At 56.1% G+C, this 19,538-nt stretch overlaps 2 protein-coding genes across 2 annotated transcripts; one reads left to right on the forward strand and one right to left on the reverse strand.

The window, feature by feature from the left end:
- Positions 1–438: 438 nt before the first annotated feature.
- On the reverse strand, positions 439–12,506 carry TWNK (twinkle mtDNA helicase). The gene is made up of 5 exons (XM_065408487.1): positions 11,261–12,506; positions 10,083–10,323; positions 9,179–9,286; positions 2,672–2,813; positions 439–696 (listed from the first exon to the last, which is right to left on the reverse strand). Exons 1-5 carry the CDS (start codon positions 12,504–12,506, stop codon positions 439–441), a joined length of 1,995 nt encoding a protein of 664 aa, XP_065264559.1.
- Positions 12,507–13,271: 765 nt separating this feature from the next.
- On the forward strand, positions 13,272–18,581 carry MRPL43 (mitochondrial ribosomal protein L43). Its single transcript, XM_065408012.1, has 3 exons — positions 13,272–13,421; positions 14,045–14,151; positions 18,326–18,581. Exons 1-3 carry the CDS (start codon positions 13,291–13,293, stop codon positions 18,553–18,555), a joined length of 468 nt encoding a protein of 155 aa, XP_065264084.1. The 5' UTR covers positions 13,272–13,290; the 3' UTR covers positions 18,556–18,581.
- Positions 18,582–19,538: the final 957 nt, after the last annotated feature.

The raw sequence follows: 19,538 nt of genomic DNA on the forward strand, positions 1-19,538 counted from the left end.
CCTGTGCTAAGCGAACGGACGGGGGCATAACACACAGGACTCCCCCTGTGCGCCAGCCTGTATCCATCTCACCTTCCGTCAGCCGGGGTGTCGTGGGCCCCCGGCAGGCTCTAAGCCAAGCGCCCGTTTATAGCTTATCGTCTGACTGTAACGCAGAGGCAGGTGTGCGATTCCTCCTCCCCAAACGCAACGCGCCCGAGGTCCCCCCCAGAGGGGCGAGGAGCTGCAGCAAACCCAGGCCTGGCCAGGCCAGCGTGGCAGCAGCACAGGGAACACTCCTTGGCTTTGAGAGTCTCCGATGGAGATTGGCTGTGCTGCGTCCCCATCTCCTCTGCCCCAGCACCGGGCACCAGCCCCTTCCCCTCAGGGCTGGTGTGCACACTGGCCGAGTGCCCCGGGGAAGGGATTGCACCAGAGCAGCCCATTCCACGGGCTGGGTCACTGCTTCTTAGAGGCCCCGCTGCCCCCAGCTGGAGCCTGCTTCGGCGGCGCTCCATTGTCATCTTTCACCTTCTTCAGCCGGGCCTTCCCCTTGACGGGGGTGGAGAAGGTGAGGGATGCTTTGCTGAACTCCAGGGGAAAGACCCCCACGTCCCCATCAAAGCGGTTCTTTGACACCTGCAGGTACCGCTTCCCTGGCCCCGTCACCAGCTTCCTGTCCTGGAGGATCAGCACGTTGTCGGCCTCCTGGCTGGCCTGGGTGCGAGAGACAGAAAGGAGAAGGCCATGGGGAGAGAGGTACCTGGACTTGGACACACGCCTGTCAGAGACTGAGGGGTCCCAGAGCACTTCAGACAGCGCCTATGCAAACATAAATGCTTCGTGCACCTCGGAAATGCAGCCACCTCTGGGGTGGAACGCACATCTAACAGCACCCAGCAACACTAGGGGATAGGAAGTGAAGAATTCCACGGCCAATTAAAACTATAGGAGACGGTAAGCGGAGCATGACTCGCTCAATTGGAATTTAGCCCCTGGCGCTTGGGGAAAGCGCGGTGGGATCGGCAATGACCGAACTGTGAGTGGGACAGAGCGGGACGTGCCTGTGTCAGATTCTGTTTGTACCCTGTCTCCCAGTTGGTTCTGCGCTGGAAGTTGCCAGCCCTCGCCAAGGGCAGCCTGGGGGCTGCATTCCCGACAGGTGCCGGGCTGGGAAAGGGCTGAATGAGTAGGATTGGGAAGCCGTCCCAGAGCAACCTCGGCCCATCAGCTTGGATTTGCTGGCCCGACCCCACGGAACAATGAAGTCTCTCTAGGCAGGAGCCTGGCTGGGGGAAAGGGCTGGAGTTTCTCACCCTGGGCACCTGGCAAAAGAGGGCAGAGACCACGGGAGGGGGGCAGCCCAGGCTAGAGAGAGGGGAGGCAGGAGGGGCTCTGCCTGGCCTGACACGCTGACAAGACTCCCGACTCAGAGGAGTGCATGGGGGGGGGGGGGGGGGGGGGGAGGCAGGGATGTCTCAGGAATGTCGGTTTTGCAATGAGCTGTCACTCTCCAGTGGCTGGGAAAGCCCCTGTGCTCCTTGCTTTTCTGCCACGCTGTCCCTGAAGGGGTTAAACTAGGAGCTCAAAGGCTCTCCGTTTAAAGCAATGTGAGGACAAACCCACTGAACCGAGATGTACGACTGTGGCTCGCAGGAGCCTGTTGCAGCCTGGCGTGGCCCCCATGCCCCGCTGTGTGTCGGGACTCGCCTTCATACACACCTCCCCCCCTTTAAGAGAGACTGTGCGCTCCCAGCTCGCCTAGAGAGCCCCATACAGCTCAGGGAGGATTGTTCATGCACACATTGCCCCAGTCTCCCCACTAAGAGTACGTCTACACTACGGGCACTATGCTGGCACGGCTCTGGCGCTGTAGCTTCCTGATTTTCTGCCAGCGTAGTTAACCCACCTCTCCGAGCAGCAGGAGCTAGGTCGATGGGGGAATTCTTCTGTCGCCCTAGCTGCGTCTACACCGGGGCTTAAGCCGGCAGAGCTCCAGCGCTCCGGGTGTAACAGCAAACACCAGTTTAGCATCAACGAGAAAGACAAATGAAGAATCAGGCTCAATCCTCAAACCTCCAGACTGTGTCCTCTTCCCAGGCGCTTGGCTCCCTCACTGCAGTGTCTGCAGGTCTCTCCTTCACCAGAGCATGCCCTTAGCTGACGTCCCGCTGTTAACTCTTTATTTTATTCCCTGAAGAGGGCTCCCAACCCGCCCTGGTCCCAAAGGGAGAAAGCGCTACCACCAGGACTGCAAAACAAACCCACTGGAAGTTTCACTCCTAGGTGCCCGAGCTATGGAAGCGGATTCTCGATACTAGGGGAAGGTGCCAGACCCGGATCTGCCTAAACCAGTTTTACTCACAATTTACAAGACACCCTCTCCTCTCTGGGCTGAGACCAGAAGTTATCAGTGACCCAAGTGCAGGAACCGCTACCAGTGCTGAAGGGAACAGCCCCGCATGGGCACAGGCTCGTTTCTATCCCATGCAAAGCCATATACAAGGGCCCCCGCAGCCAGGAAGACTCATCACAACAGAGCACTGCATTCTGGGAGATGGAGTCCGCATGGGCCACCAACTCTTTGAAGACAGGCCATTGTAAATTGCTCCATTCGACACATGACTGCTGGCCAGCTGCTGACACAGCCTGAGCAGATCCAAGCCTGGGGTTATTCCCAAGAGCCGCTCACCTTCGCAGACCCAAATATAGAGGCCGTCTGAAGCTCTCGCTCTTCGTCCTCCTTACGAGGGTGGATGACCAGGCTCACGTGACAACTGTTGTCTGTGGCAAACTTCCGGAAGGCGCCCACGATGTAGTCTTGGACGGCAAGTCTAGAACAGCAAGACAGCAAGGGGCTGATGAGGAAGAGAAATTGCTTGTGGCACGGCTCTGGGAAGTGCTTCCAACATGCAGGCAACAATTGAGGAGGAAGATGGTCTAATGGTTGGAGTGCGAACCGAGGACTTGGGAGAGCTGGGTTTAAATCTCTGCTCTGCCACAGACTGGGTGACCTCGGGCACATCACTTAGCCTCTTTGTGCCTCAGTTCCCCATCTGCAAAATGGAGTAACAACCCTGCCCTGCCTCACAAGGGTGCTGTGCGGATAAATATGCTAATGATTATGAGGTGCTCAGACACATTGCACATCTACAGCTCCATGGAGGTGGCGGGTTAAAAGGACCATTATCCCCACTTAACACGTGAGCAAATGGAGGCAAGCAGAGGCAGGACTAGTACCCAGGAGTCCTGATTGCCAGATTCCTGCTCCAACAAATGGGACCATTCAACTAGACAGAAATCTGTCCATCCTCTAGAAGGGTCTCGTCGCACTCTTTGTTAAAAGCTGATACCGACTTCTTCTACCATAACTGGAACCTGCTGACTTTGAAAATGATTGTCACCAAGCTGAGTTCTGACGCTTAGACCCTCAAGCAAACACAGCTGTTAAAATTCCCTAGAAAGGTTTGAGAGGCACAGCCAGTAAAGAGAAGACGCAAGATGTCAAACACAGAGCGGCCATTGACAGAATGGAGTCCATCTTTCATTCAGGTCAGATGGTATCAGTCCCATGGCACAGAAACTGCCGTGCCCAATACGCTGACAAAGGCAAAATCCAGCGGTTACGCAAAGCAAGAGGATCTGCAACTGATGTGTGGCAAACTGTAGTGCTTCCAATAAAGACACCAGTGTCTGTATTACAAGCCAGTCTAGTTCTGTGAAACCTATGGACTGGAGATGCTGCATCTTTTGTCAAGAAGTGCCCCTTAAACAGAGGCTCATCTCTGTAACTACTTTCAAGATGAATGAACAGATGAAGGAGGCGGTGTCTGGCCACAAAACAAGAGTTCATTTAGCTGCCGTAAAGGTAAGAACCACTTGATTGGTTACATCCCGTTTGTGGGGTCTGTGATGACAAAGAGTGAGGGTAGCAAAATTACTGACACAGCAACGCTTTGGCTTCAGAATGAGCTTCAGCCTGTGGCCAATCAAGGCCACGTTCTGGAGCCATCTGAGGTTGGGAATCGTTATAGCAATTTTGCACAGGAAGCTGGTCCTGAAATTCCACACTCCTACATCAGTGGTAGGAGTCGTAGGCCATAAGGCCGGCCACTGCAATAGTTACCAAGGAATCTCAAAGGTGGACACAGCCCTAGCAGAGAAAACCCTCCGAACTATGGATGCTGAGAACGGTGCTGCTCCTTCTCCCAACCCGATTCCCAGGAAGTCTGTTCACTACACAGCCGGCCAAATTGACATAAATGCTCTTCTCTGGATGGCAAACGCTCATGCAACCCAAGTCGCCGCTTGGCAGAGACAACCTGCTCCGTATCCGATACTGACTGACCCAAAGCCTACAAACTGCAGCACACTCCGTGTTCCTGATGCCATCGACACAGTCGCATGAGCCAATGTATGAAATGGGAAAGCAAAACCAGTCCATTCAAGGGCTGTGTTTGCAAAGCGTGGTGCTCTGAATCTGAAGAAAACTGCAAACCTGCTATGGAGGAAAGAGCTTCTGATATGGGCTTTATCGCTAAACATCCAAACGAGAACTCCAGGTGGACACATTTCAACCAACTGCACATGACAACAGACCCAGAAATAACGACTACTGGAGAGATGCAAACGTGTCGTCAGTGCTTGGGCAGCAGTACGTGGTTCTGTTGAGCTCTGTACTGTAAACTGATGGAACGAAAATGGGCCACACCAGAGAACAGAGAGCGGCTTACATCAGGATTAGGAGGCCTCCACTTCTCAATAAACTTTCAAAAACACACAGGTCGGCACACACTGGCGTCAGGGCCAGCAGATGCCTGGATGGGAAGTGGAGTTCTTGGACCAAACTCAACAGAACAAGCTCTGAATGGCAAGCCACATGCCAGGGCAACGCAGGCTCACAATCTGACATTTCAAGCACAGAGGCAACGGGTCACACTTTTATGGTGAGCTCACGTCAGTTTGTACTTCACAAGATCTCACCTCCACCTCTGTGACGAGCCACGGTCAAGGTCGTGTGAACTTCAGGTTTTGGTGGCTATGAAGCCATGACTGCGAATTTGCCACAGATTTTGAATTGTAAGTTAATGCCTTTCCTTCTGGCATTAGCAGGCACATGGCCGTCTCAGAACAGGCACAGAAGCATCACTGGGTGTTGTACTGACAGCTGATGTCCAGTTCCCACCAACAGTTGCCCCTGTTGGGAGAAGATGTCTTGTGGTAGATGTACAAGCCACAGGAAAGCTGTCTGGAGCCAAAATATTTGGAGACCTTGCAGAGACATGTGTAAAAACAGTAGGTAGGACAGGAGCAGACTTCCACAGGGAGGACAAGAATCTATTAAGGGTGGTACAAGGAAAAAATGGTCAAGAGGTACAAGACTCATCTGACGACTGGTGGAAGGCAGATACATGCTGCTTCCAAGTAACAGGGTGAAATCTCATTGCACTTGCAGAAAATAAGAACGACTTCGCCATATTTTTATCTGAGCCACTAAAGACAAAAGCACCGTGTGATAAAACCATCATTCTGGCTGGTGGCTTTCCGGGTGAGGCTGAAGCATGGCGCTCGACACCAGTCGGCTGTGTGCACATCAGGAAGAAGACGACACAAGAATGGTTGTACACTGTCTACTGCAATGGCGACAGGCAGGAACGCAGAGCCTTTCACTGGCTCACTATCGCAGGAGGACATGTAGGCAGCTCCAGATCAACGCTGGCATAGCCAAGGAACCGAAGTACTTTCCCATTCCTGTTCATGTGAGAAACGACACTACAGACCCACTGTTCTGGACTCTCTGCTCCCATTTCATGCCCTGCCTGGTTGTGGTTCTACCTCCTTTACTGCTGACCATGGCAAGAAGACGTGACACCATCAGCTTCTCACACACTTTGGGCAGGGAGAGCTGGACTCAGGTGCAGAAGAGTTTGTTTGTGAAGTGTCTGGCTTGCCAGAGGCTCACAGCACTGACAACACGTCAGTCATCAGAAGCTCTACCCCCAACGAGTCATGCTCTTTTCTTCCACATACAGCGGGTTCATTACCATGCACTAGTTTGGAAACAGGCCCACTGCCCAAATCCAATACTTCCTCTACCAAATACAATGGGTTGGAAACAAGAGCACAGAGTCCGGTGCCACAGCTCATATCACTACCACCAATACCACCATATTCTGTGGCTGCACAAGAGGGTGCAAAAGTTAGTGATGTAGGCACAGGACAGCATGGCTTGTTTGTGCAGGAGCATGCAAACGTAGAGAACTGGAACAAGGTTGTGTCAATGTCTCTGACACTTAGCTGTGTCATAACAAGCGACCTAAACCAAAGTTGATTCAATCTGCCGCCGTCAAGACCCAAAGTTCCTTGATCTAGTACAACAATAACACGCGTGCATTCAAATGTCCTCTTAACGTTCAGTCAAGAAAGTACTTTCACTTGTTTTCAAAGCAGGTGTTTTCGGATGAGGTGTTGTGTTTCTAATAGTTAAATCAGCTTGCACACTTTTGTTTCAAGGTGCTAATGCTCAATATATAAGAGCTGCGTAAACACGCTCTTTCCTGGTGGGAAATATTACAGTCAAATATTCCGAGTACCTGTTGCCAAATAAAAATTGAAATTCAATAGCGTGAGCAAAGATTGTGCATATTGTTTGCTCGCTTTTATTACATCCTGCAGCTCAGTAAAATCCAACTGAAGTTTGTTAATCCTAAACGCAAAGGTAGTAAAGATTGAACCGTCAGTGATTTCCATGGGCTGCCTCGTCCTCTCTGTAGAGGCCTTTGTACACAACACACAGCTTAGGAACAACCGTATCTGGATTCAGCACACCCTCATTAGCCTAGAACACTTGTTACCGACTTTGAACAAAAAAATGCCTCTTCCAGGCATGGCCATGCTATCTCCGGTTTTAAAAAGCAGAGCTCTTTACAAGATCAAGCCCCCACTGTTCCATCTCAGCAATAAACTGGGGGTTTGGACGGGCTGAAATCTGAGAGCAGAATAAAGAGACCGGCCTCCCTGCAATCCAGAGAGCCCTGGAGCCTGTCTTCAGCCCTTCTCACAGGAGCAGTCAGGCGATTCCAGTTTATAGGCATTGACCGCACCCAAGGGGACAGCCTAACATTGGGGAGTCACAAGTTCCGCTCCTGCAGGGTACCGGGCCCTGCCCAAGAGCCAGAAGTGTGGCATCAAACATGCCGCTCTCCATCCAGCTAGCGAGCAGAGGGGGTCATTTCACATGGGGCTGGGGGATGGTAAACGGCAGCAGGCTACCAGCCAGTCACCAGCTGGCCAGAGAGGGGTGTTCCCAACAGCAGTGGGGCATGAAGTGAGGGCAAGATGCAGTTCTGAGGAGAGAAGGGAAACTTACACTACTGTTAGGAAGTGAAATGAGCCCTGCCTGAGACACTGTTTCTCTAGGTCTTTCATTTCCTGGTGATTATCCATCTCTCTAGGGACTGTCTGACTCCCGTCGCCGCAGTACCTGAGCACCTCAGGCTCACTGATGGAGCCGATGCCCCTGGGAGGCAGGGCAGAGCTACTGTCCCCATTACTCAGATGGGAAACTGAGGCACAGAGACTGAGTGACTTGCCCAAGGCCACCCAGGAAGTCTTTGGCAGAGCGGGCAACTGAACCCACAGCACCCAAGTCCCAGGCTCTCCCCATCCTTCCTGCTAGCAGCTAGGGCGCCATGCAGCGGTGAGCGCAGCAGGCAGAGTCAGGACTCCTGGGTTCTATTCCCGGCTCTGGCACACGCTTCCAGCATGACAATAGTCAAGTTGCTTAATCTCTTTGCATTTCAATGTACCCCTCTACTAAGGCTTCCCTGCCCCACGTGGGGATTGAGAGAGGTGCCGGTGGGTTGACTTCAGTGGAGCTGCACCCATTCGCATCAGCAGAGGCTCTGGCCACTGATGTTTGGGAAGCACTTTGAGGCACTGAGATGAAGGGCCTGGTCCTGTGTCATCCCCATCGAGATTGGTTATTGGGGACCCGAGCGCTCGAGAAATCTCCATGTCAATCTATTTTTGGACTAAGCTCTTCGGAGCAGGGTCTGTCTCTTGCCGTGTTTTTACGGTGCCCGGCACCACGGGGTCCTGACTGCAGCTTCCCAAGGCTGCAGCAAACTGCAAGCGGTGCCTCTTTAAAAGGAAAGGCTGCTACCTAGAAACCAAAGTGCTCATCTCTTGTGCATCACAAAGACCCCATAATCCTGGGCTCCAAGCCAAATGACAAAACTCAGGTACATTCTGCCTCCCTATAACCCCCTGCTGCTTCAGTCCAGTAAGCGCCCTTCCAGCACTAAAATGCTACCTGGTGTTGCTGCGCACTGCAACGCTCCTGGAGATTCTGCAGGGGCTGGAGAAGCACAAAATCATTCTAGTAAATAAAATACAGCTCCCATTGGCCAGGCAGCGCTTGGGGCAGGGCAGGGGAAGAGCTGCTTGCCACGCCTCCTCTTAGGAGCAGCCAGGACAGGTCACCGCTTGCGGGGAGCTGCCTGAGATGAGCGCCCCCCGCATCCAGCACCCCGTGCCCCCACCCCCTCCCGCACCCAAACTCCCTCCCGCACCCAAACTCCCTCCCTCTTAGTTAACCGGCATTTTTCACCTACCGGCACTTCCTATTCCCCTAACATGCCGGATAAAACAGCTTTTAATGCATCTCCTAATACAAACCCACCTGCAGCAATTTCCCCCCTCCCTTTTGCCCTGATCTTCTTGTCACGTAAAATTCCCAGCCGAGAAAACGCTTTGCACCAAAAAATCTAAACCCCGGAAACGGTGTAAACGCCAGAGCTCACTTTGCAGACACTGACTAACGGGATGTTCTCTTCAAAGGTATTTTATCGACTGATACCGACTTGGATTGGAAGCTCTTTGGGGCAGGCACTGTCGTGTCCTGCGTTTGTAAAGCGCCTGGCACAGCGAGACCTGGTCTATGACTTAGGGCCCTTAGGTGCTGCCACAATGCAGATGGTAATAAAACCAGATTCCCTAAATACATTATACAGGCAGCGCCTCTAGATGAGGAAAGGCTCCCTGGGACACGTGGGTCCAGGTAAGAAGGGGAACGAGTGAGCTGGGGCCCAAAGGAACCAGGTTCACCGGTTACACCAGAGAGGACTGCATGAGGAGCTTCGAAGCCGGGGAGAGGAAGCGTAAGTGGAACACCGCAAGTAAGAGGGAAGAGGGTCACCTGTCCACAGTGAGCTGCTCCTGCCCCATCATGAACTGGAGATTGTCAATGACCACATGGCTGATATCATACATGTACACCGCGTGCATCATGGTCTCGATCACCGTCCTGAGGGGGAAAGGAGAAGAAGCTGCCTCAGTCACACGCATTCAGCCCAGGCAAATGAGGCACCAGAGAAGCTGGTTCCTGTGAAGGTGAGAGGAGGAATGAGGGGCTTGTGGTTGAAGCATGGGACGGGCACTCTGAAGAGCCATTCCCAGCTTGCCACTGACTCATTGCAAGACCTTGGGCAAGTCACCACCTCAGCCTACCGGCTACACCAGGGGTTGGCACCCGATCTACAGGCTGGGCGGTGTGGTTAATTAAATCGACACTCACAAGAAGGCATCACAGACACACTTCGGGCTGTATGATGCCAAACCAAAGGCCTGACCCTTCCTTGTCTGTAAAGCTGCTGCTCTCTTCCCCCAGAGGCAAGGGGGTGTTCCCTCTAGTGTCCTGCAACAGACGGCAGCATTTGCAGCCAGAGTCTTTGACCTGTTTTGAGCCCCAGGCATACACTTGGCATTAGGTACCAAATATCTCTGGTGATTCCATCCGGCCCATCTAAACGCCCCAGATCACAGTCTGCATAGCAACACAGGACCCCCTAGATCCCTCTCGGAGGTGTGGTCCAGTGGACTGGGCACGAGACTTGGAGCCAAGAAGTGCCTAGTTCTAATCCCGACTCTACCGGCAGCTCTTGTGTGACTCTGGGGAAGTCCCTGAGCCCCCTGGCTGCCCCACAGCGCGTTATATCAATACGAAATATTCTGGGGGCAGGTCACTGCCTCCACGGTGAACATGGTGCAAAGGTCTCACGAGGGTGGATGTGCAAGAGTGGGGCTGCTGGCAGATACGTTACTTGATGCTCTGGTGCCCGTGGAAGGTCATGAAGTAGAGCGGCAGGTCCTCGAACTTGTCTGCCCACTCGTCAAACTGGTCCAGCTGCTCCTCCAGCCGCCTCACCGCAAACTGGGTCAGCATGATCTTGGCCAGGCGCACGTTGTTAATCTCAAAGCTTCCCCACAGGGTGTTCACCCCCTGCATGCAGAGGTCCAGGGCGTACTCGCTGATAAAGGTCGTCTTCCCACTGCCCGTTGGGCCTGTTTCAACGGAAATAGGGTTAAATGAGAGCTAGAGCCCCCGGGCTCTCCTGCCTTGCCAGCCAGAGAATGCTGCGGGAGGCTGAACATCAGGAAACTCTTCCTAATAGAGACTAGGAAGAGGGAAGAACCTCCCTAGTTGGGAGCCACTTATCTGGGGTGGGGAAATCACTGGGGAAGATCCTGTAGGGCCCAGCCCTCCTCCGGCCAAGAACTCAATAAGACCCAACAGGGCTTTTCTGTCTCTAATACTGAAGGGCCAGATTCTGCGCTGAGTTACGCTGCGTGGGCTCTCCAGATGAGAACAGTGATGCGGGACTAGCATGCGACCTCTCCTGGCCATGCTCGCAGTAACAGGCGGGCTAGCCGCACAGGGAATTTACACATCACGTAAAGCAGCTTGGAAAAGAGAAACTGGGCCACGTTAATCTGGATGCACTTCAACAGGATCAGCTGTGCCCAAGAGTCCTTGGGAAACTTCTGCAGGTATCTTACATTTTCCAGTGGAGGCGGGAACAAGGGGGAATATTATTTCTAAGGCCAATGGTATGAAAACAGGCTCTTTATCTCTTCAATGTCTGGCAGCTCCTGCTGTTCATTCCTCACTGGAAATCAGACTGGCTCCTGGTAACATCACAGTCAGCTGTTACGGTGCAGGACATGACATTACCACCAATTCCAGGCGGGGAAGAGAGGATTAAACAGGAACCCACCAGTCTGCAGCAGCCACCTCGACTGAGTCCTGGCTATAGGAGTACTATCAATGACAAGGGGAGTGACAAGAGCTCCTCTGCAGGAATGGAGAGACCCTTCCCCACGCCCCCCTCCCCACCAGGCCAATGAAAGACAGAGGGATGAAGTGCTCAAAGACGGAGGCTGAAGCTGCCAGAGGAGTCCCATTCTCCCAGCCCCCTCCCTCACACCGGTAGCCAGTCACCTGTGAAGACGGTGAGCTCCCCTTTGCGGTGGCCCTTGAGGAGTTTGTTGAGCTCAGGGAAGCGGGCCCACTTGACCCCGGCCACCTGCTCCACGTTGGACAGCTCCCCGAAGACCTCGTCCCGCAGCTGGCGGAAGGAGATGATGGACTTGTGCCCGGCAGGCAGGGCGGAGCGGAGGATCTTGGAGAGGTTCATGCCGCGGGTGAAAGCCTCCAGGGGACGGGGCTGCTGGTCACCGGGTCGCACCAGAGAGCAGCGTTTGGGGTTCAGTTTGCGGGCGAAGAGCTTGGCAGCCTCCCAGGAGCGGAGGTCTTCACCTAGCCACAGGGTGATGCGCTTGAACTGCTCTAGATAGGGAAGCAGGGCTGGGGGCAGGCAGGTAGCCCCACGGGGTAGGGACAAGCTGGGCAGGCCAGTAGCCTGGTACAGTGCCAGGGTGTCCAGCTCCCGGCCTGTCAGCACCACCTCTGTGTCTCTGCGGCCGATCAGGGGCAGCCCGAAGAGGTTGTAATAGGCGCTTGGCCGGGGCAGAGTGTTCTCCACGTAAAGTACTGTGTCCCCCTGGCACTCGGCCCCCAGCAGCTTCAGGCCCTTCAGGCCGGTGCCACGGGGGCTGAACCAGGGGAAGACCAGGGTGCGGGCAGTCCTCAGGTAGCGCACCCCGAAGCGTTTCAGGGTGGCGTCCGACACCTTGGAGATGCCGAACATGGCCTTGGCCGTCAGAGTCTCCTCCTCGTCCAGCAGCTCCCAGAGTGGCAGCGCCCGGTCCCAGATATGGCGGGCATCCTCCCCAGCCTGGTCCGCCCCGTCAAGCTGCTGCAGGCCAGCCTGAGGGACTCCTTTGTGCTTCAGCTCCACGCTAGCCTGGAAGTCCTGCCAAGTGCCCTCGGCCAGGGTGGCTGTGCACACAAAGCTGCCCGTGGTCTTGTCGATGAAGAGGCTGTAGCGGGCGCTGCCGGCGGGGGGCTGCTGCTCCCCCGGCCCCTCCACAAAGTGGCTGGGCGCGTGCAGGCAGCTGTAGCCGTCGTGGAAGGGGATGCCCTGGGCTCGCAGGTACTGGCGGATCTCAGTGACGGTCACGGGCGGGATGGGGCCCTCGGAGGCAGGGAGCGTCTCCTTCTTGTAGTGCCGCCGGGAGGGGCCAGTCAGGTCCCCTGTGCTCAGTGGGGCACCCCGGCCCCTCGCCCAGCCGGCGAGCGCAGGCAGCAGGCGCAGGGGGGCTCTGCAGGGGGGCACCCCCATCATCCTGCCGGTGCCAGCTTCCCGCACAGGGCACCGCAAGTTCACCAGGCTCGCCCTGCAGCCCCGGCTCCTGCCTCCCCGGCTCCCGCCTACTCCCTGGAGTCCCCCTACACCGCCTCCTCCTACCACAACCCTTCCTGCCCTCCCGCAACTGCCTATCCCCCGCAGCCCCCTGCAGCCCCCCCCCCGCCCGGCTCCCGCTCCCCCGGAGTCCCCCTACACCCCCTCCTACCACAGCCCCCTCCCTGCCTCCGCCCCCTGACCCTCCTCCTACTCCCCCGCAGCCCCCTGCACCCCTCCCCCCGCGCAACCCCCTCGCCGCCTCCTGCCCCCCTGCCCCCCCCCCGGCTCCCGCTCCCCCGGAGTCCCCCTACACCCCCTCCTACCACAGCCCCCTCCCTGCCTCCGCCCCCTGACCCTCCTCCTACTCCCCCGCAGCCCCCTGCACCCCTCCCCCCGCGCAACCCCCTCGCCGCCTCCTGCCCCCCTGCCCCCCCCCCCGGCTCCCGCTCCCCCGGAGTCCCCCTACACCCCCTCCTACCACAGCCCCCTCCCTGCCTCCGCCCCCTAACCCCCCTCGCCGCCTCCTGGCCCGGGGCCCCTCCCCCCAGCGGTGCTGACCCCGCTCCCGCCCCTCAGGCCGGCGCCCCCCACGCGCCCCCGCCCGCTCTCGGGCCCCCCACGTGCCGCAAGGAAGGCGCCATCCTCCCCCGACCCGGAACCACAACAGCTCCGCGTCACGTCCGGGCCGGGGCCGGAGCCGGAGCCGGAAGAGCCGCCCGGCGCCATGACCGCGCGCGGGACTCCGAGCCGCTACCTGGGCAGCGTCCTGCGCAACGGGCTGGGCCGCTACGTGTGTCAGCTGCAGCGCCTCAGCCTGGCCTTCAGCCCCGGCGGGCAGACCTCGCGCGGGGCCAGGTGCGTCCCGACCGACCCCTGACCCCTGCACACTGACCAGGGCAGGCAGGTGCTGTGACCCCCTGACCCCTGCACTCTGACCTCTAAGGGGGCAGGCAGGCGCTCTGACCCCTGACCCCTGCACTCTGACCTCTAGCCCGGGCAGGCAGGTGCCATGACCCCTGCACACTGACCAGGGCAGGCAGGTGCTGTGACCCCCTGACCCCTGCACTCTGACCTCTAGCCAGGGCAGGCAGGCGCTCTGACCTCTGACTGCTGCCTGGGACAGACAGGTCCTGTGACCCCTGCATTCTGGCCTCTATTGTGGGCAGGCAGGCGCTCTGACCCCTGCACTCTGACCTCTCCCCCGGGGGGGGGGGATAGGAGTGTACAGCCAACCCCTGACCCCCAGGCGCGCTGACCATTCACGAAGGACACGTTAAGATCTGTGCACTAAGCTCCTACTCCCTGCACTCAGACCTTCCATCCTGGCTCCCGTGTCTCACTCAGCAGGCTGCTAGGTGCCAGGTGGGGGGAGCACACCTGCACCCTGACGCCTTCTGTAAGGTGGGTCACAGAGCTCACACATAGGCGGTACAGTACTGACCCCTCACCTCTGATTTCTCTCTGCTTTTTTGTTGTAGAGGCTACATAGAAGAGAAAGTGTTGGACTTTGCCAAGCAGAACCCTGGCGTTGTGGTGTACGTGACCCCACAGAAATGCCGAACTCCCACAGTGGTTGCAGAATATTGTGAGTATGAAAAATGCTGCTTCCACCTTAACTGAAGGGGAGACTTGTGGAGAACTCCCCTGCTATTTAACAGTCATCCCGGAAAACAGGGGATTTAAAGCATCACACTGGCGGGTGTTTCCTCCCAGATCAAAGAGGCTTGAATTAAAGGGAAGAGCTGTATGAAGGTAAAAGATAAACCCACTTTGAAAGTGGATTAAGTTAAACCAGAACTAGGCATTCTTACTCTAGAATAAGAGTGTCCACACATGGAATTATTCAGGACTAGCTAATGCTTTACATTTACATGCTATCTTAATCTGAATTAATTTTCAAGCATAGACAAGCCCCAGCTTCTAGACTTATGACAGCAGACTTCTCTGGCAGAAGAGCTGCGAGTCTTTTGTGGATGGAGAGAATCAAACTCCACCAAGTAAAACTATACCCAGACCAGACTGATGGCTGGATTCGGGGACTAAGCTTTTGGAAGTATAGTGCAGTTCATATTGTGCTGTCAGAGTGCCCAAGAAAATGCTGGCTTTTGTTAAATGGACACCCAGTTTAGTCATAGTCTGAAAATTATGCATCTGTTGTTAAAGCAACAAAGAGAACTAACAAGAAACTAGAAGGAAGTTTGTGTAATCTTGCTTTTGACAGCACATATGCCTCATGTACTCCAATTCCCCTGTTTTGGGTCTCTTGCAGCAGCAAAGAAGAGAAAAAACAATTGAAAAATGTGATTGTAAGACCGCAGCAGTTGGTCAGGACGAGCTGTAGGACCTGCAACTATATTTAAGTCATTGTTTGTCAGCTTGAAATCCACGAGAGACAAGACGGGTGAGATAATCTTTTATTGGCCTAATTTCTGTAGGTGGAAGAGACAAGGACAAGTTTTCAGCCTACACAGAGCTCAGCCCTGAGGAACAGCTCTGTGTAGCACAAAAGTTTGTCTTTGTCTCTTCCGCCAACAAAAGTTGGTCCAATAAAAGTTATTACCTCACCCACCTTGTCTGTCTCATTTCCTGGCAGGTATGTGGTTATAGCAACACAGCTAATTTGAAATCTAGGCAGTTTCAATGGGCTTTTAACGTCTTGCCAGAGAAGTACTATCTTAGCATCGCAGTACGCCTTCTGAAGGGTAGGTGGTGCTGTCTCCCTAGAATAGATTTCTCAGATGCACAAATAAGACAAAAAGCAGGGTAAAGAACTGTATCTGGAGAAGAAAATGCAAAGCACTCCCCATTTTGCTGTGGATGGAAAGGCTAGAGAGGTATCGACATGGGATCACGTGTGGAAATGCATTGATCTGAGACATGTCCTCTTAGAATCAGCTCTCGCTGGCAGTAGGCCATTTGTTTGGCAGTTCAGAGCTTGGGGTAGCTGTACAGAAAGTCACTTCCGCCTCGGAGTTTTGCTCACTGGAAATGGTGAGATAATTGCATCGTGCCCCCAAGCAGCTAGGCTGCTGGCAGAAGACAGGACCCTGTCCCAAAGCGCTTACAGGCTGAATGATGGACTAGACAGACAAGGGAGGATATAACACATGGTAAGAAGGGACCCAGACTGCTAAAAGAGGATGACTCAGTTTAGTTGCTTAGATGATCTGGCGAGGAGAGCCCTGTTAGCACTTGATCAGATGACACAGTCGGTCACATCTGGGAGGGAAGGGGGGGAGAGAAGGTAAGTACTTACCTGTAGGTGATGCAGCAGAAGCAAGTTTTTAGGAGTGATGTGGCTCAGGGGAGGGCCGCCATTTGCCCGGGAGGTTTGTGAAGGGAAGGGTATCCCAGGCATTGAGGACAGAGGCACGTGGGAGAGCAGTTATGGAGGCTGGGGTTCCTGGGAGAGCAGAAAGGGGGGAGGGATGCCAGCAGAGATGTAGCAAGGCCCTGAAGGCAAAAGGAGAGCAGTTTGGAGAGCCAGAGAAGTGGTTCACAGCGGGTGAGGGTGCAGGACTAAGTGATGTTCAGGGGCAGCGTTTAGGATGGGCTGGAGCAGGGTGAGGGGAGGAGGTAGATGTAATCGGGACAGGGGCGGAAGAGGGGGCTGGTCACTGGGCAAACCCCCCTTTTCCGCTGAGGCCCCCCAGTCAGGTTCCCCCTCTCCCGCCCTGCTGGGCCTGCAGCCCCATGGCCAGTTGTCTCCTGTCTCTGGCTGAGGAAGCGTTCAGGAGCTCGGTGTTTGACTGAAGGCAGTAGCTCTCTGCAGCCTGCGTGCAGCCCTGCTCCTGCCGGCTTCCATTCAGGAGTGCCCTCGCATAGTCCCCTTAGCCGGGCTGCCACCCGGGCACCACGCAGAGCGGGGCTATCCCAGCTGACAAACCCAAGCAGCTCTGGAAGGATCAGCAATTGTCTAAAGTGCAGTTTCCTGCTGGCGCTTTAACCCTCCCCAGGCCTGCCAGGGAACTCCCTTCCTCAGCCCTGCGTCCCCCTGCCCGCAGAGTGGGCTCCGAACACCCGGAGCGATTGGAAGAGAACTGTCCTCGCCAGGACGGTCTGACACCAAGTCCCTGCATGTGCTGCTCCAAGCGGAGCTGAAACCTGCCAGCGCTGAGCTACAGGAGAACTTGCCCCTTCTTGCCCTCCAGCCTGCCCCCTTCCTACCCACCCCCAGTTCTCTGGCAGGCTCCTGCTGGGAGCGCGTTACCCGGCTGTGTGCCATTCACTGAGCACTCGTTAAGATCGTTCCCATCCTGGAGAAAGCCAAGGCCTCTTCCCCCAGCAGCAAAGGGGTTAATGGCCACAAGTGCCGTTGACTCTCCATAGCTGGTGGGGAGGTCTCGGGAAAGACTCCTGGCCCTGGATCTCCCACCTGGGCCTTGCTGCACGTTCTCCCCTTGGTCAGGCTGGAGGGGCTGTTGGGTTCACCGCAGGGACGCGGTTGTTGTTACGGGGAAGCAGGAGTCCTTTGCTGGCCTTTAAGCCAAAAGGCCAGTGGGGTTTCCTCTTTGTAAGGTGCCTGGGCACCGATCAAAAATCCTGCCCATCCTGACTGACACCTCTGGATGCGGCTGGCAGGGTATTGAGGCCAGCAGTCCTGCAGCCTGGGTGCAGTGAGCTGGCGGGGTCTCAGCTGGGGGCCAGCTGCCTGCATCGCGGCCAGCGCCGCGCTCCCTAAGCCCTTTAGCCGGTAACTGGCCCATTCAGAACCGCTCTCCGACGCTCAGCAGAGGCAGGCGCCCTGGTGCGGGGAGAGCCTGCCCTGGCACTAGCTGGAGCTCTCCTGTTCGGTTCCCCCCACGGCCGGCCCAGCCCCTGTCAGCAGCACGGCTAGAGAGCGGAGCAGACAGCACTGGCTGAGCAGAGGGGGCTGCGGAGGGTTTTAAAAACCAGGCCATGAAGAACCGCAGGAGGCTCTAGCGCAGGCTTGTGGAAGGGGACCTGCCGCTGCAGATCGCATCACGCTGGGCTAAGAATAGCAGCAGCCCCTCTCCCCGGCTTGCACAGGAATCGCCCCGGGGTCTGGCGGGAAGGGGGCTTGCCTGGGCCTGGGCCGCGTTGATTCCCTGGGAGGGCCAGGCGCGCCGATGGTGGGAGGCCAGAGGGAAGTGAAGACGGCCCCCTCGCTGTGCTGTGCCAGCACATAGACACACTGACAGTGCCAAGACGGGTCTTCCTGTGGAGCCCACAGGAGCACGTGGCCTGTTATTCCTGGGGGGGCTGGATGACTCAGGCAGCCGACAAGACGCAGATCCTTGTGCCTCCCGCTGGGGGCAGAACAGCCAGACGCCCCCTCAGCCCAAAGCTAGCAGAAGTGTAGGAGTCTCTCCTGCATCCCCCTCCGAGGGGTAGCTGGGTGGGAAGGACAGAGGGGTCTGGCTTGCAGCCACGTGCCCAGACCTACAGCTAAGCAGGCGTGGATCAGGGCAATATTTCAATGTCCAAATTCCAAATGGGGAGGGTGATCTACCGCCCCAAGCCCCCTGCAGTTTAAATTTGTTTCTCCTTTGCATCCCATCCTCAAGTTTTGTGCAGTGTTGCTGCGCGCGGTTAAACAGCTGCCACGTTCCACCCCAGAGGTGGCTGCATTTCAGCAGTGGGGAGAGGAGGGGGGGGGAGTCCATGTAGCTCACATTGCAGCGCCTCATTTAAAGGGATCCCAGACATGTGCTTTATTACTAGCCTTGTGTAACCTGCGTGTCCGGTGATAGGAGCGGGTCTGGGCTAACTCCCTGGGTTCTTCTCTCTCCTTCCAGTGAACGGAGCAGTGAGGGAAGAGATCATCGCCGACAAGACAGTGGCTGAGATAACGCAGCTGGTCCAGAAGCTGGCCAACCAGTCGGGGCTGGAGATCATTCGCATCCGCAAGCCCTTCCATACGGACAACCCCAGCATCCAGGGCCAGTGGCACCCGTTCACCAACAAGCCGAGCGCCCTCCCCATGCAGAGCCTGCGCAGACTGGAACAGCAGCCTAATAAAGTGTGACCTGCTGGAAAGAGAGTGTGACCAGGCATTGTATGTGTGTGTGTATGTGTGTGTGTGGGGGGGAGGAAACAACCCACCTCTCAGGTTTAGATCCATGGGTGAAATACTTTTGAGAAGTGTCAGCCGTTGACCCAGCCCATCGTTAATAGTAACACTACAGGGGCCTTGCAACTGAACGTCTCCAAGCACTTAAACCCCCTGGGATGCAAAGACCCCTTATCCCACCTTGCACATGGGGAAATAGAGGCAGAGAGAAGGGAGGAGGCTTCCCCATGGTCACTCAGCAGCAAATAGAACCAGGAGTCCTAATTCCTGTTGTGTCTAGTAGTCAGCTGCCCTATTCCACCCCAGAGACAGCTGCATTTCAGGGGGGTGGGGGGATCTCTATCCCAAGAGCCTGTAAAGCACAAGGGGATCAAGGAGCTATGGGAGGCAGCTGTTCTTTCAGTCCCAGCCCCCACACTTACCTTGGCAAAGTCCCAAACTTTTCTCCCATCCCAGCTTTCAGGCCTTGCAGCGTTACCTCCCAGGCCTGGGCCCAGGTGGGCTGTTCATGGGGGGATAACGGAAGCGTTTCTTGTCGGAGTTTTCAAGTTCCCAACAGATGTGGTTCTCCCCCCTCCCCCCCTCGCTTGCCCTGGGGGAATTCCACAGCCAGGCCATTCCGCCTGGTTCTTCACGCTGCTTCGGGGGGGTCTGCTGCCGATTTCCTGCGGCAGGAAGCACGGAGCAGCGTTTCTCGCCGTGATGGCAGGATCAGGCAGGCCTGCAGAGCGACGGCTGCCCTCCCCCCCCCGAAACACGGCCAGACGAGAAGCAGAAATCAGGTCCTGCTGCAAGGCTGGTGCGGCTCTGGAGAAAACCCCAGATCTTCAGCCCATGGAATGGGGGGAGGGATGGGCAGCACGGACCCAGAGACGGACGCAGTCAGGTGGTCGATGGCCAGCTGTTCACCAGGGCTCCCTCAGGCCTCACTGACTGGA

This window comes from Emys orbicularis, chromosome 7 (genome assembly GCF_028017835.1).
Source record: "Emys orbicularis isolate rEmyOrb1 chromosome 7, rEmyOrb1.hap1, whole genome shotgun sequence".
Lineage (NCBI taxonomy): Eukaryota > Metazoa > Chordata > Testudines > Emydidae > Emys > Emys orbicularis.

Bases quoted from the DNA above. Each gene is read 5' to 3' on its own strand.
- TWNK (XM_065408487.1), bottom strand. From the start codon at position 12,506: ATGATGGGGGTGCCCCCCTGCAGAGCCCCCCTGCGCCTGCTGCCTGCG. The intron at 10,324-11,260 runs GTGACTGGCTAC...CCGTTGAAACAG, and splicing joins GGAGCTCACCGTCTTCACAG to GCCCAACGGGCAGTGGGAAG. The intron at 9,287-10,082 runs GTAACGTATCTG...TTTCCCCCTCAG, and splicing joins CACGGGCACCAGAGCATCAA to GACGGTGATCGAGACCATGA.
- MRPL43 (XM_065408012.1), top strand. From the start codon at position 13,291: ATGACCGCGCGCGGGACTCCGAGCCGCTACCTGGGCAGCGTCCTGCGC. The intron at 13,422-14,044 runs GTGCGTCCCGAC...TTTTTGTTGTAG, and splicing joins CAGACCTCGCGCGGGGCCAG to AGGCTACATAGAAGAGAAAG. The intron at 14,152-18,325 runs GTGAGTATGAAA...CTCTCCTTCCAG, and splicing joins CACAGTGGTTGCAGAATATT to TGAACGGAGCAGTGAGGGAA.